General features: G+C 43.2%; 1 protein-coding gene across 1 annotated transcript; it reads left to right on the top strand.

Annotated features, from left to right (window-relative positions):
* The first annotated feature begins 4,073 nt into the window (after positions 1-4,073).
* LOC130191530 (uncharacterized) lies at positions 4,074-5,696 on the top strand. Its single transcript, XM_056411160.1, has 2 exons — positions 4,074-4,719; positions 4,933-5,696. Exons 1-2 carry the CDS (start codon positions 4,099-4,101, stop codon positions 5,329-5,331), a joined length of 1,020 nt encoding a protein of 339 aa, XP_056267135.1. The 5' UTR covers positions 4,074-4,098; the 3' UTR covers positions 5,332-5,696.
* The last annotated feature ends 9,116 nt before the right edge of the window (positions 5,697-14,812 follow it).

Below are 14,812 nucleotides of genomic sequence, written 5' to 3'. Positions count from 1 at the left end.
GCTGAGTTGCAGCACCATTGTATAGAGTTACCACTTATGAAACCCAGTGAAAGAGAGGGGCCGCCCCATGAAGGCGTGTCATTAATTTCACTTTCAATTCAAACAAAACGGGAAGCTTTCAAATATGTTTGAAAACTGCACTGAGCTGTGTTCTCCTGTTGAGAAGGATGGTGGTTGTTGTTGTTGTTGTTGTTGTTGATGTTGATGAAGGAGCAGCCGGTGAACTGATCTCAGGCCTGCTGCACACGGCCCCTCGCCCCTCGCCCTCAGCTTGCGCCTGCTCGTCATCAGGAGGACTCAGCCGACGCGCCTCAGACGGAGGTGAGTTGACTCTTTCGTGGTTTTATTATGATTTGATTGCAGAGCTGCGCCCTGTTTTACAGGTGCATACATCACCTAGTGCAGCGCGGTTTGACATAGAGCCGTGCATTGTGGGTAGAGGGCTGTGTCCTATAGTTATTACGCTGTTTACTCTATTCTAAACAGAATATTGTGAAAGTGAAAGTTAAATGGCTTTCTTTTAAGTTTTCTGTTATAACATTGCGTATTGTATCCACAGTTCCATCATCCTCTGCATGTTAACAATAACATGCATCATACATATCCTCTTTGACGGTGTGCATATGTCCCTGTGACATGTGTTTGTGAAGGGCGGCTACGCAGCTGGTTTAGAAGTGTATAAACTGCACCGCTAGAGGGCGCCATTTAGTTGTACGAATGAAATGCTCCGTGACTGTTCACATTTTGTTGCTGTTTATTTATTGTTGAATTACTATTTAAAAACATAGATGATTTTTCTTTGGTTAGTTATTTATTTAGTTTAATCATGTTGTCTAGTTTTGTGTTTTGTTAAGCTCCTGCGGATATATTTATATATATATATATATAAATATAAAATATGCATGTATATATACATATGTATGTTTATATATATATGTATATATTTATACATACTTATATGTATCTGTATGCATATGTATATATAAATAAATATATATTGACATATATATATATGTGTATATATGTATATATATATATACATATGTATATGTGTGTGTCTATATATATGTATGTATACATATTTATGTATATATATTTATGTATATATTTATATATATTTATATATATATATTTGATGGATTAGTGTGTGAGTTGCAGTTGAAGAACAAATTGAAGGCGATGCGTTTCTGTTGGAATCTTGTATTTACTACTAAGAATATACACTTTTATTTATCTCATAACCTTATTATATATATACCAATATATTATATATTATATATATACCAATAACCTTATTTAATTGTGTGACTTTTACTTGTGACATGTCTTCACTGTGGTGTTGCTACTTTTAATTAAAGGTACAGTACACCCCAAGTATAAACAATGTTTTTTTTGTTTTTTAATGTTTTCAATAATGGAGGTTTAATTGAACACCACAAAAATCTCCAATCACTTTAAAACGAATTCACTTACATTAGTATTTAATTATAATAATAATTATTATTATTACTATTATTATTATTTTTTAATTCCTCACCATCGGTTTGAGAGATTATACAATAAAGTTGGAATCCTGTTGTTGATGTGGAGCTTTCATCATCACTTCTCTCCTGCTGATAAACACCAGGAAACTCACCAAAACAATCCAGATTCATAGAGAGCGACAGGCGGGAGGACCAGTCTTTATTATCTTTTTATTATGCTTAATTGTTCCTTTAAAGTTAAAGTAAAAATCTGAGAACTGTTTATTTAAAGTGGAATTTTATTAGAACAAAGTTTGAAGCGTGGTGGCGTACAGGTGAAGTACCTCATGCCACCACTAGATGGGACCAACACCTTAAATATAAATTACATGAAGTTGACGGGTGTTTACTGTGTGTGTGTGTGTGTGTGTGTGTGTGTGTGTGTGTGTGTGTGTGTGTGTGTGTGTGTGTGTGTGTGTGTGTGTGTGTGTGTGTGTGTGTGTGTGTGTGTGTGTGTGTGTGTGTGTGTGTGTGTGTGTGTGTGTGTGTGTGTGTGTGGGGGAAACTTCACAGAAAACACACATGTTTGGAATGTGCATGATTGTGTGAAGAAGAGTAAACCTCGAGAACCAGAGATGATGATTCTTCTTCTTCTCGAAATCACCCTCGAGTGTCCAACTGTACAAACAGGAAACTGGTTCTCTAAACCTGAGCAGTGACCCTTCAGCCAGCAGAGAGCTTCTCTTTCATAGCAACATCACAGGAACCAACATGAACCACAAACCCACATCGACTTCCTCAAACCGTCACCTGGCACCACAAGATCACTATGTGGCACCACAAGATCACTATGTGGCACCACAAGATCACTATATGGCACCTAAGATCACTATATGGCACCACAAGATCACTATGTGGCACCACAAGATCACTATGTGGCACCACAAGATCACTATATGGCACCACAAGATCACTATGTGGCACCACAAGATCACTATATGGCACCACAAGATCACTATGTGGCACCACAAGATCACTATGTGGCACCACAAGATCACTTTATGGCACCACAAGATCACTATGTGGCACCACAAGATCACTATATGGCACCTAAGATCACTATATGGCACCTCAGATCACTATTTGGCACCAGATCAGCTATTATCCGACGTATGATGAGATCTAACAGGTTCATGGTTTTATTCGATATATATATTTATTGTTTTATGCTGGTCCTGGGCTGCAGCCATTTGATTGGCTGGCTGCTGGCGTCCTCGTCCTCATAGGCCCGTCTCGGCGTGGACCCGCCCAGAACCGGCTCATATCTGGGTCAGGGCCGTAAACCTGTGGGTCAAAGCCAGTGTTGGGAGTAACGCGTTACTGTAATTCCACTACTTTTAGCGGTAACGAGCATGTAACCAAGTATTTTTTTAACTCAACTAACGCAGTTACAGTTACTGAAATGTAAATGAGTTTGTTACTCGCGTTCCTCTCCTTTGTGAGAAATGAACACTTGCAGACAAGAAGACAAGCTCGGCTACTTTAGCTGCTTCTGATCCGACATCAGGACCTTGGTGGAGCAATGATGGAACGTCTCGGCCGTTATGGACTGACGACACGGAGACGGGACGACGGTCTGACTCCTCCTCTATTGGGCCTCCACCACACAGACAGCTGCTCCTCTCAGCAGCTCCAACGTCAACAACAGCGGTTCCCGTCAACCACCCTTAACTCCCGTTTTCCGACAGGTTAACCCCGCCTCCCCTCTACTGCGCCAATCACAGGCCCGCCCCCTCGACCAGCAGCACGGTGCCACACTGTGATCGACAGCCACTTCACAGGGTCGCTACAATAAACACCAACCGCATCAATCAATGAGCATTAAACCACATCACGGCCGACAGCGCGGATAGAATGAGCTTTCTCTCCTGGAAGTATGGACATTACTTTTCGCTCGTCGAAATTAAAGACAAAAATGTAGTGGTGAGTTGTAAATTATGTGCAGGTGCAAAGACCCTATCCACATCTAAAAGTAGCACTTCCAATCTGATGAAGCACCTGTTGAAACAACACGCTTCGACAACGCTAGTCGCGAAAGACCCCAGCCCTACGGATGCTGAAGGCGCCACTCCATAGGCTGGACTCTACACGGACTCAGTGCAGCCGATAAGCCAGGCAGAGCTGAGTACATTGATTGCGAGGTATGTTGTCGATGACATGCATCCTCTGTCAACTGTCGAGTCAGTTGCCTTCAGGCAACTAATAAGCCAAATTCCAGTGATAAATGGAGGCTCGGGGCAAATGTGCAGGAAGATGTTTTCCAGCTATTTAGACAGAGAATATGCGAAAATGCAGGTCGAGCTAAAAAAAACGTGAGGGTTTACAACATGTCTCGACCACAGCAGACATCTGGACTGTTTACAAGAAAAGCTTTCTAGGTGTAACTGCACACTGGATTAATCCGAACAACATGCTACGTGGGAAATCAGCCCTGGCATGCCAGAGATTCAAGGGCCGACACACGTGTGACATTATTGCAACCGAAATAGACAACATCCACTCATCCTATGGCCTGTCTTTCAAAGTGGCAGCAACTGTTACTGACAATGGCTCTAATTTTGTCAAGGCGTTTCAAATGTACCAGCCACCTGAGCCAGACACTGAAGATCATTTGGAGGAGGATGAGGTGACTTTTACAAACATTGGGGATGTGCTCGATAATGCTGTCGATGTCAATGACGTGGTTTTACCCCCGCATCACAGATGCGCATCGCACACATTGAACCTCATCTCATGCACTGATGTCGATACGTGGCTCATGTCAAAGCCAGAAACAAAATCTATCTACAGAAATGCTACCACAAAATGTGCAGGGCTGTGGAACAAGGCAAGTCGGTCAACAGTGGCTTTGGAGATTGTCAACGACGTTATTGCTAAGAAGCTGCTTGTACCTTGCACCACCAGGTGGAATTCATTCTATGATGCGGTAGCTCGAATTTCTGAGATACCTGTGGCCGAATTGAATACAATATCCTCCCAACTTCAGATGAAATGCATCAGTGAAAGGGAACATCAGGTCCTTAAAGAGTATTGTGTTGTGATGAAGCCACTTACTGTGGCTCTTCACATTCTGCAAGGCGAGGACAATTGTTTTTACGGAACACTCTTGCCCACTCTGGAGACGTTGATGTCTAAGACTCTGGATTTAAAAAAACACCTTGCAATCCTTGATGGCCTACCAGAGGCAATTGTTCAGGTAAGAGCTGCTATTTTATTTTGCATTTATATGTATCCAATCAATAGCTCAGTTGCATTTATTTGTGTCTAGATAATGTGAAGTATTTATAAGTGCAGGTCAATTTACTAGTGACTGCTCTGTAGTCAGATTCATGCTAAAATATGTATAATACACTTGTTTTTAAGACTTGTTTTAATACTCTTGTTATGTCTTTTGTGTCATGTATTTCAGGCAATCAAAACCAGATTTGCACGTGTTCTACTAGCTGCTGCAACCCTACCCAAGTTCAAGTTACGTTGGCTGCGTGACCAGGAGAGGAAGGACCTTGTAAAAGCAAGTCTAGTAGCAGAATGCAGAAAATATGTCCCAGAGCAGGATGAGCACCCAGGGGAAACCCCAACAACACAGCGCCGGCCATCGACCAAAGAGGATGAATTCTTTAGCTTTGATGAGAGTGAGGAGGATGCCTATGTCTCTGTTGAAAATGAAGTAGCTGATTACTTTAAATCAGGAGCCACAGGGATGGACGCTCTGAATCAGTTTCCCATAATAAAGAACATATCACTGAAATATAATGCAGCCACTCCATCCAGTGCCCCAGTGGAAAGACTCTTTGCCTTGGGAACCTGATTCTCTCTCCAAAGAGGAAGAGGCTCTCAGATCAAACGTTTGAGAAGCTTCTCCTCTTGAGGTACAATAACTGGTTTGAGAGCTAGCAATGTTGTGGCTCCTGGTCAGAGGTGAGAGATGAGACTTGTTAGCCAATTTTAACGTTTGTTGAGAATCTCATCTCTGATCTATATTTAGCTTTGCCTTATGAGGCATTTTTGTTAAAACATTTTGTTAACCTTTTGTACTACTGCTTGATTTGAAGGCCTGTTGCCCTGTTGATTGCAATAAATAGGTCTACAAAATATGTTTATTGTGTTTGACTGTTCAGTACTGTTCATTACATTAAAAAAGCAGACATTACTTTCCCTAGTAACTAATTACTTTTGATATACAGTAACTAGTAAAGTAATTAAATTACTTTTAAAAGAAGTAACTAGTAACTATAACTAATTACTAATTTTCAGTAACTTGCCCAACACTGGTCAAAGCCCAGATCTGGATTTCCCACCTCAAGGCCGGTTTCCTAACAAATGCCTCCTCAGCACTCGCTGCCTGCAGGAGCCCCCTCTGGTCAGAGGGCGCTACTGCAGGCAGAGACGACTGGAAAGAGAAGTCACGTGATTTACCAGAAACGGCCTGCAGCGCTCTGGACTCAGCAGCTCTGGTCTGGAGAAGCTTCTCAGACAACAAGACAACAAGGATCCTGAACCCTCAGGACCCTCCTCCAGACAACAAGACAACAAGACAACAAGGGTCCTGAGGGTTCAGGATCCTTGTTGTCTTGTTTTCTTGTTGTCCTGTTGTCTTGTTGTCTGGAGGAGGGTCCTTGTCCTTACAGGATTTTGTTATTTATATAATATAATATATATATACTAATAATATGTATACAATATATAATATTATAGATATATATATATAATATATATATTATATATATAATATAATATATATACTTATAATATATATATATTATATACTATGTATATATATTATATAAAATATATTATATATATTATATAATATATATACTAATAATATATATGTTATATTATATATTAAATAAAATACATAATATATATATACTAATAATTAATATATATATTATATATATTATTATATGTATTATATATTTTATATAATATATATATATATAATATAACATTTATATTATTAGTATATATATATGTCAGTGTGGGGGGGGGGTGATGAATTCCTGGTGTTCCACCTCCATCCATCTCTTCACTTCCTCTTTTTGTTCATGCAGCAATCTGAATACAGCAGCTTCATAGATATTAACATCCCCCCGTGTGTGTGTGTGTGTGTGTGTGTGTGTGTGTGTGTGTGTGTGTGTGTGTGTGTGTGTGTGTGTGTGTGAGAACGAGAGGCTCCTGGTATTTCCGGTAAATCTGCCAACTCTTGTAAACAGTTTTCTTCTTTCTCAATTTTGCGATCCACCCAATCTAACCCCCCTCCCACGCACACACACACACACACACACACACGCACACACGCACGGCTCTGGGTGGCGTGGTCACAGACGTCTCGGCCTCCTGTTTCCAGGAAGTCAGCTGACTTTCTGTCTTCAGTCCTTCGACTCAATAAAGTTTTATTGAACATTTCAATGAATGAAAACGTAACATTGAATAGATTAATGATTAATGAATGCAGCGGTCTCTCTCTCTCTCTCCTGCCTGCCTGTCTGTCTCTCTCCCTTACAATACACACACACACACACTCATTTGTTTAAGTGCTTATAAGAAGTGAGACAGCGTTCCCTCGTCTGATGTTTAGAACCTCGAGTCGCGCTTTATAAACTTTATGAACTTTATGAACTTTATGAACATCGAGCAGAACCCTCGAGTCAAAGTCAAGATCTAAATGAGAAGTGAAGTTACATTTATTGTAGATCTGCCAAAAGCTTTACAACCGTTTAAAAGTATTTTTAAAAACGCCGGTCTCCCCCCCCCCTTTCTCTCTCTCTCTCTCTCTCCCTCCCTCTCTCTCTCTCTCTCTCCCTCTCCCTCTCCCCTCCCTCTCTCTCTCTCCCTCTCCCCCCTCTCTCTCTCCCCCTCTCTCTCTCTCCCTCTCTCCTTCTTTCTCTCTCCCCTCTCCCCTCTCTCTCTTTCTCTCTCTCCCTCTCCCCACTCTCTCTCTTTCTCTCTCTCCCTCTTCCTCTCCTCTCTCTCTCTCCCTTCTCCCTCTCTCTTTCTCTCTCTCCCCTCTCCCTCTCTCTCTCCCCTCACTCTCTCTCTCCCTCTTTCTCTCTCTCCCCCTCTCCCTCTCGACTCTCTCCCCTTCTCCCTCTCTCTCTTTCTCTCTCCTCTCTCACCCCTCCTCTCTCCCTCTTGATATCTCTCTTAGTTAACCACGATGTTTTCAACCACGATGTTTTTAACCACAATTTTTTCAACCACAATGTTTATAACCACGATGTTTTTAAACAGTGTTTTTAACCACGATGTTTATAACCACGATGTTTTTAAACAGTGTTTTTAACCACGATGTTTTCAACCTCGATGTTTTCAACCACGATGTTTTCAACCACGATGTTTTTAACCACGATGTTTTTACCAAACCTAACGAAGTTGCGTGGCCGCCTCGACATAACCATGACTGCACAGCACCTTCGCCGCAGTTTTTGGCGGTTAGCCGCCGTCCGCCTCTTCACACACCGCCATGTTGAGAGCCCTTTAGAGGCAATTAAATTGCTCTTCCAGTCTCGGATCTCGCAGCTTTTTGAAAGATTTATTTGCGATGTTTTTCGACGTGTTTCCTGTTACGTTGCTTTACGTTCACATAAAACTTTTTTAAGAACAACCTTGAGGTTTTTTCCCCAAAATAAAGTAGCTTCGCTTTTTTCCTCTTTTTGCATAAACATAACCGCGGCCGCGGCGCATTGAATTATGTGTAAAAAGCCCGAAATGTGCAAAAGAGACACAAAGAAATACTGGAAATGTTCTTTTTGTTTACCCTTAAGATCAAAAGAATGGTTACACCTTATTCTACGTCTTAATTTTATAGTGTGTATGTGGTTGTGTGTGTGTGTGGTTGTGTGTGTGTGTGGCTGTGTGTGTGTGTGCTGCTGTGAGTCACAATGAAACTCTTACGTTGTTTTGTTGTGTTTTGAACGCAGAGTTGAATAATTAGGTGAGTCATTAAATCGTAAAGTCAGTGGAAAATTGGCAACATCTCTCTCTCTCTTCTTTATCTCTCTCTTCTTTATCTCTCTTTTCTTTTATCCTCTATCTCACAAGAAAATATTTTCCTTTCATCATTTTTGGACTCTTCCTGAGTAAACATTACTTTTTTGACCTTGACAGGTCATTACACATTGTTGTTCAGACCATAGTATGAATATATATTATTTTAATGATATCAACTTTTTAAATTGAGGTGAAGTTTCCCTTTTGAACCTTTGTCTGTTCAGTTTTAAACCAACGACGGCAGCAGGCAGCACCAAGAGGTGCAAATGTTGCACACGGACCAAAATGCTCTAAAGAGACCTTTCACTTCTTCTTCTACACTTTGAATTCAACCGGCGTCTCTTTTTTAATAGCACAATAAAAACACAATAAACTTAACAGACTACAATTATGAAAACAATAGTTTCAGAGCAAAATCGTTGTTTCATTTCTACACGCATGCAAACATTTATCTTCATCGTCCGATGTGTGTATTCTGATTGTGTGTGTGTGTGTGTGTTTGTGTGTGCACGTGCAGCAGAAGATATTATTATATTCATTAAAGGAAACTCCGAAACCTGAAAATCGGCCTCGCCGGGCGCTCCGCGTGGCTCCTTGATGATAAATGATTAAAGCAGGAATGGTACAGCCCGATTGTTGTGACTCTGTGTTGCCGGGCCGCGGTGGAAGAAGTGATCCAGCACAGTGTGCTATGTTATATAATGTGATTTATGATGCATTATAAGCAGCCTTTTAAATGTTATCGCTGCTTGACCTAATTTAATTTTCTTTATTGGGTAATCATGAGGTTTGTGTCTCTCCCACTGAAGTACAAGAGTTATGTCACGCTTTAGTTTGAAAGTGTTCATCTCTCCAGAGTCCGGAGCCACGTTCTGCTCAGCCAGGTGAATGTTGTCAGCGCTGGACACACATTTGAATCTCATTTGGCCATTCAGGGTCATTGTTGTCGTTGATGAATTTGAATTCATTAATCTGAAGGATTCACAACATTTACATCCTGATCCACTGCATCGGGATTTTTATTTATATGGAAACTTTTACCAGCACAGATGTGAGACGTGTTTTTAAAACATTTTTAAACTAAACATGTTTACAAAGATGCATTATTGCCACCCGGTGACATGTAGTCTATGTGTTAAGAATGCATTCTCTCTCCTGACCGCCAGGGGGCGACTCCTCTGGTTGTATAGAAGTCTCTGCTTCATGTGTTGAAGCTGCATTCCCTCTCCTGACCTCCAGGGGGCGACTCCTCTGGTTGTATAGAAGTCTCTGCTTCATGTGTTGAAGCTGAATTCTCTCTCCTGACCACCAGGGGGCTCCTCTGGTTGTATAGAAGTCTATACTTCATATGTTGAAGCTGCATTCTCTTTACTGACCACCAGGGGGCTCCTCTGGTTGTATAGAAGTCTATGCTTCATGTGTTAAAGCTGCATTTTCTCTCCTGACCACCACAGGGCTCCTCTGGTTGTATAGAAGTCTATATAGTGACTCTACTTCTCTTGATGTATTCCCTCAGTAAACATTGTAAACATGAGTTCATGTCTCAGTCTCTAGTTTCAAGTCTTCTTCTATACAGCATGATGTCATCATTTAGACATCATAAAGACATGCACCGCAGCCTCACCCCGGTTCGTATGGATGTGAATGAATGTTGGTGGTGGTCGGAGGGGCCGGAGGCGCTGATTGGCTGCCACACTTCCGTCAGTCTGCCCCAGGGCAGCTGTGGCTACTGATGTAGCTTACCACCACAGGGATGGTGTGTGTGTGACTACTGGACTCTGTACTCTGTAAAGCGACTTCGGGTGCCTTGAGAAGCGCTATATAAAATAAATGATTATTATTATTATTATTATACTTTATGGTCATTTAGAGTCCATAAAGCAGGGGGCGCTTTAGGGGCGGGGCTACAGGGTGATTGAGAGATTGCTATCAAGGCGTTGTCTATTCTTGGAGTTGTTCATATTGTTGTCTTACAACTTTAATACTTTTACAGTGTTTTTGAGTTCATGAAAGTAATACATGTCTTGTGTGTGTGTGTTTTGTGTGTTTGTGTGTGTGTGTGTGTCAGCTTCTGGGGAAGTAACATCGTATTTACACTTCTGACTATAAAACAAACGAGTATCAGAGTGAGTAGAGAGGAGCGCATGTCAACAGATGGAAAGCACCAGAGATCACACACACACACACACACACACACACATACACACACACACACACATATATAGTTGTCTCTGGTTGTCTCTCGGCCATCTTGTCTGTGCGTGGCACGCGGATGTTTGGCCTCTTCCCCACAGAGCCACACCTCTCCTGTCTGAGCTCACGAGGCTCAGCAGCGTAACTCCAGGGACCGGATGACGCCGCGTTCACCACCGAGTTCACCACCGAGTTCACCACCGCGTTCACCATCGAGTTCACCACCGAGTTCACCACCGAGTTCACCACCGCGTTCACCACCGAGTTCACCACCGAGTTCACCACCGAGTTCACCACCGCGTTCACCATCGAGTTCACCACCGAGTTCACCACCGAGTTCACCACCGCGTTCACCACCGAGTTCACCACCGAGTTCACCACCGAGTTCACCACCGAGTTCACCACCGCGTTCACCACCGAGTTCACCACCGAGTTCACCACCGCGTTCACCACCGAGTTCACCACCGAGTTCACCACCGCGTTCACCATCGAGTTCACCACCGAGTTCACCACCGAGTTCACCACCGAGTTCACCACCGAGTTCACCACCGCGTTCACCACCGAGTTCACCACCGCGTTCACCACCGAGTTCACCACCGAGTTCACCACCGAGTTCACCACCGCGTTCACCACCGAGTTCACCACCGAGTTCACCACCGCGTTCACCACCGAGTTCACCATCGAGTTCACCACCGAGTTCACCACCGAGTTCACCACCGAGTTCACCACCGCGTTCACCACCGCGTTCACCACCGAGTTCACCACCGAGTTCACCACCGAGTTCACCACCGAGTTCACCACCGCGTTCACCACCGAGTTCACCACCGAGTTCACCACCGAGTTCACCACCGAGTTCACCACCGCGTTCACCACCGCGTTCACCGGTAGGTGGGTGGGTAGGTAGGTGGGTATGTAGGTAAGTAGGTAGGTGGTTAGGTAGGTGGATGGATGGATGGATACATTGATGGGTAGGTAGCTAGGTAGGAATGTGAGTCGATAGATAGAAGGATGGCTGGATAGGTAGGTAGATACGTGGGTAGAGAGGTAGGTGGGTAGGAGGGTAGAGAGGTGTGTCGGTGGGTTTAGCTAACAGTGTAGCATTGGTTCATACACACACATTACTTAACCATCGTTGCTAAACACCTTTGAATACGATGGTTTTTTTCCTGATTCATCGTCGTCGGTGACGACCGGAGGAGAATCTCAACGTTGACTCAGCGTTAGCAAACTTCTCTCTGTCTGCGTTCACGTTGTGTGACGCCGCGTCGCCATGTTGAGAGCTGGGTGGAGTCAATCGAGCGCTCCGAGTTCCATATTGAGCACTTTTGAGGAAATTCGGACCCGAGCAGGAACAGCAGCCTGTCACGCGCACTGTGGACGCGTTTCATCGCACGTGTTGACATTGTATTGCATAATAACTGGACACAGAGAACAGCTGGGACCACACAGCTGCTGCCTGAATGTAAACATGTGATAACAATGCACAGCCAGACGTTGTTTTACCCACGTAAACTTATTAAAGTTAGTTCCTTTATAACTTCCAAAGATACCAAATAGTTTCGGCTAAATTTAGTGGAAATATGTCAACTGGAGAACAAAATCCCACAAATTGTCGCCTTAAACCTGCAGGAGATTTACATTTGGTGACATGAGAGTTGGGTTTGACTCGCTGGACGGGGAGCGGCTGAAGGAACACTCGGGCAGTGGAAGGTTCCGGCCTCCTCCTCCTCCTCCTCCTCTTCCGGTGACGCGCGGACGTCTTCTCAATCTTCACAGTTAGAGACACTTAACAGGTGTTCTTAATAAAGTCCCCCCCCCCCCCCACACACACTTCCTCCTCCCCGGCCTTTAGGTTTATTGTTCCACGGCAACAAAGCCGCCATCAAAGGAACCTGTTGATGCTGTTGATGCGGCGCAGGGAAGCAAAATGGCGGCGTTCATGTCCAGAGGGTTTGAGTCACAACGAACCCACGGCAACCACCGGCCTCATCACGCCGTGATGACTTCAGATCAATACGCACTGATCAGGACACACACACACACACACACACACACACACTGACATCCAGGGGCTTTTAAACATAAATTGGGCACTTTTTTAAACTTGTGAAATAATATTTAACCTTTGTTCAAAAATAATAAATATATTTATTCAAGCTTACAGGATATGAGCAACTGTCATAACAAACTAAATAATAAGACTATTAGACATTAATATGACGATTGGACATTAATAAGTCAATATGTGATTTGATGCCCTGCACCTGTCCCTCACCACCTGTCCTCTCCTTTGTCCTCTCCTCTGTCCTCTCCTTTGTCCTCTCCTTTGTCCTCTCGGTTCTTTTCTTCCTCGTCGGTTCATCCTTTTGTTTTCGTTGCTTTTACTGAATTAAATATTTGTCTTTGTTTGGGTCCGAGCCGAACCAATAAAGTGAGCTTCGTTCTCAATGGGGGGGGCGCAGACACAACATGCTTCAATGCATGTTTCATGTCAGATTCACACTAAATTCTTCTTCTTCTTTAAATACCGTCTTTTATCTTCTGCTTGAAAAACACTCCCCACTCTGACTCCTCCACACACACACACATAGACACACACACACACACACCCACCCTGTGTTGTGTCTCTTCTCGTCCTCTGCTGTTTCCATTGATGATCCTTTCTGCTCATAACAGCAACAGTTACTCAAAGCTCTCAGATTTGAATCATTTTTTTTTTTTTTTTCCCCTCAAACCGGTTTTTGTTTCTTCTTCAGATTTTGATCCGAAGCTTCGAACCGGAGGTTCAAACGCAGCGCAGAGGAAGAGGAGCGCCGCGTATTCACCAGAAACACCTGAGAACAAACGGCTTCTTCTGAACCTGTGACTCAACACGAGGAAGAGGAGGAAGAAGAGCATTTATGAAACTCCCGCCAAAATATAGCTCCATACTTAACGTCTGCTAGTGTTTCACACGTTGCTCTGTCTCATGTGACGACTGTTTCACAAAAAAACTAAATAAATATTTGTATTTAACAAAAAATAAGTTTTCACCAACAGTCAATAAGTACACTGATAACATCTCAGCATCCAGAGCTTTATGTAGAGGGGTTAGTCCACACAGCATCTAGAGATGTATGTAGAGGGGTTAGTCCACACAGCATCTAGAGCTTTATGTAGAGGGGTTAGTCCACACAGCATCTAGAGCTTTATGTAGAGGGGTTAGTCCACACAGCATCTAGAGATTATGTAGAGGGGTTAGTCCACACAGCATCTAGAGATGTATGTAGAGGGGTTAGTCCACACAGCATCTAGAGCTTTATGTAGAGGGGTTAGTCCACACAGCATCTAGAGCTTTATGTAGAGGGGTTAGTCCACACAGCATCTAGAGATTATGTAGAGGGGTTAGTCCACACAGCATCTAGAGCTTTATGTCGAGGGGTTAGTCCACACAGCATCTAGAGCTTTATGTAGAGGGGTTAGTCCACACAGCATCTAGAGCTTTATGTAGAGGGGTTAGTCCACACAGCATCTAGAGATTATGTAGAGGGGTTAGTCCACACAGCATCTAGAGCTTTATGTAGAGGGGTTAGTCCACACAGCATCTAGAGATTATGTAGAGGGGTTAGTCCACACAGCATCTAGAGCTTTATGTCGAGGGGTTAGTCCACACAGCATCTAGAGCTTTATGTAGAGGGGTTAGTCCACACAGCATCTAGAGCTTTATGTCGAGGGGTTAGTCCACACAGCATCTAGAGATTATGTAGAGGGGTTAGTCCACACAGCATCTAGAGCTTTATGTAGAGGGGTTAGTCCACACAGCATCTAGAGCTTTATGTAGAGGGGTTAGTCCACAGCATCTAGAGCTTTATGTAGAGGGGTTATTCCACACAGCATCTAGAGATTATGTAGAGGGGTTAGTCCACAGCATCTAGAGCTTTATGTAGAGGGGTTAGTCCACACAGCATCTAGAGATTATGTAGAGGGGTTAGTCCACACAGCATCTAGAGCTTTATGTCGAGGGGTTAGTCCACACAGCATCTAGAGCTTTATGTAGAGGGGTTAGTCCACACAGCATCTAGAGCTTTATGTCGAGGGGTTAGTCCACACAGCATCTAGAGATT

This window comes from Pseudoliparis swirei, chromosome 3 (genome assembly GCF_029220125.1).
Source record: "Pseudoliparis swirei isolate HS2019 ecotype Mariana Trench chromosome 3, NWPU_hadal_v1, whole genome shotgun sequence".
Lineage (NCBI taxonomy): Eukaryota > Metazoa > Chordata > Actinopteri > Perciformes > Liparidae > Pseudoliparis > Pseudoliparis swirei.
This window is presented reverse-complemented; position numbering and strand designations above follow the sequence as displayed.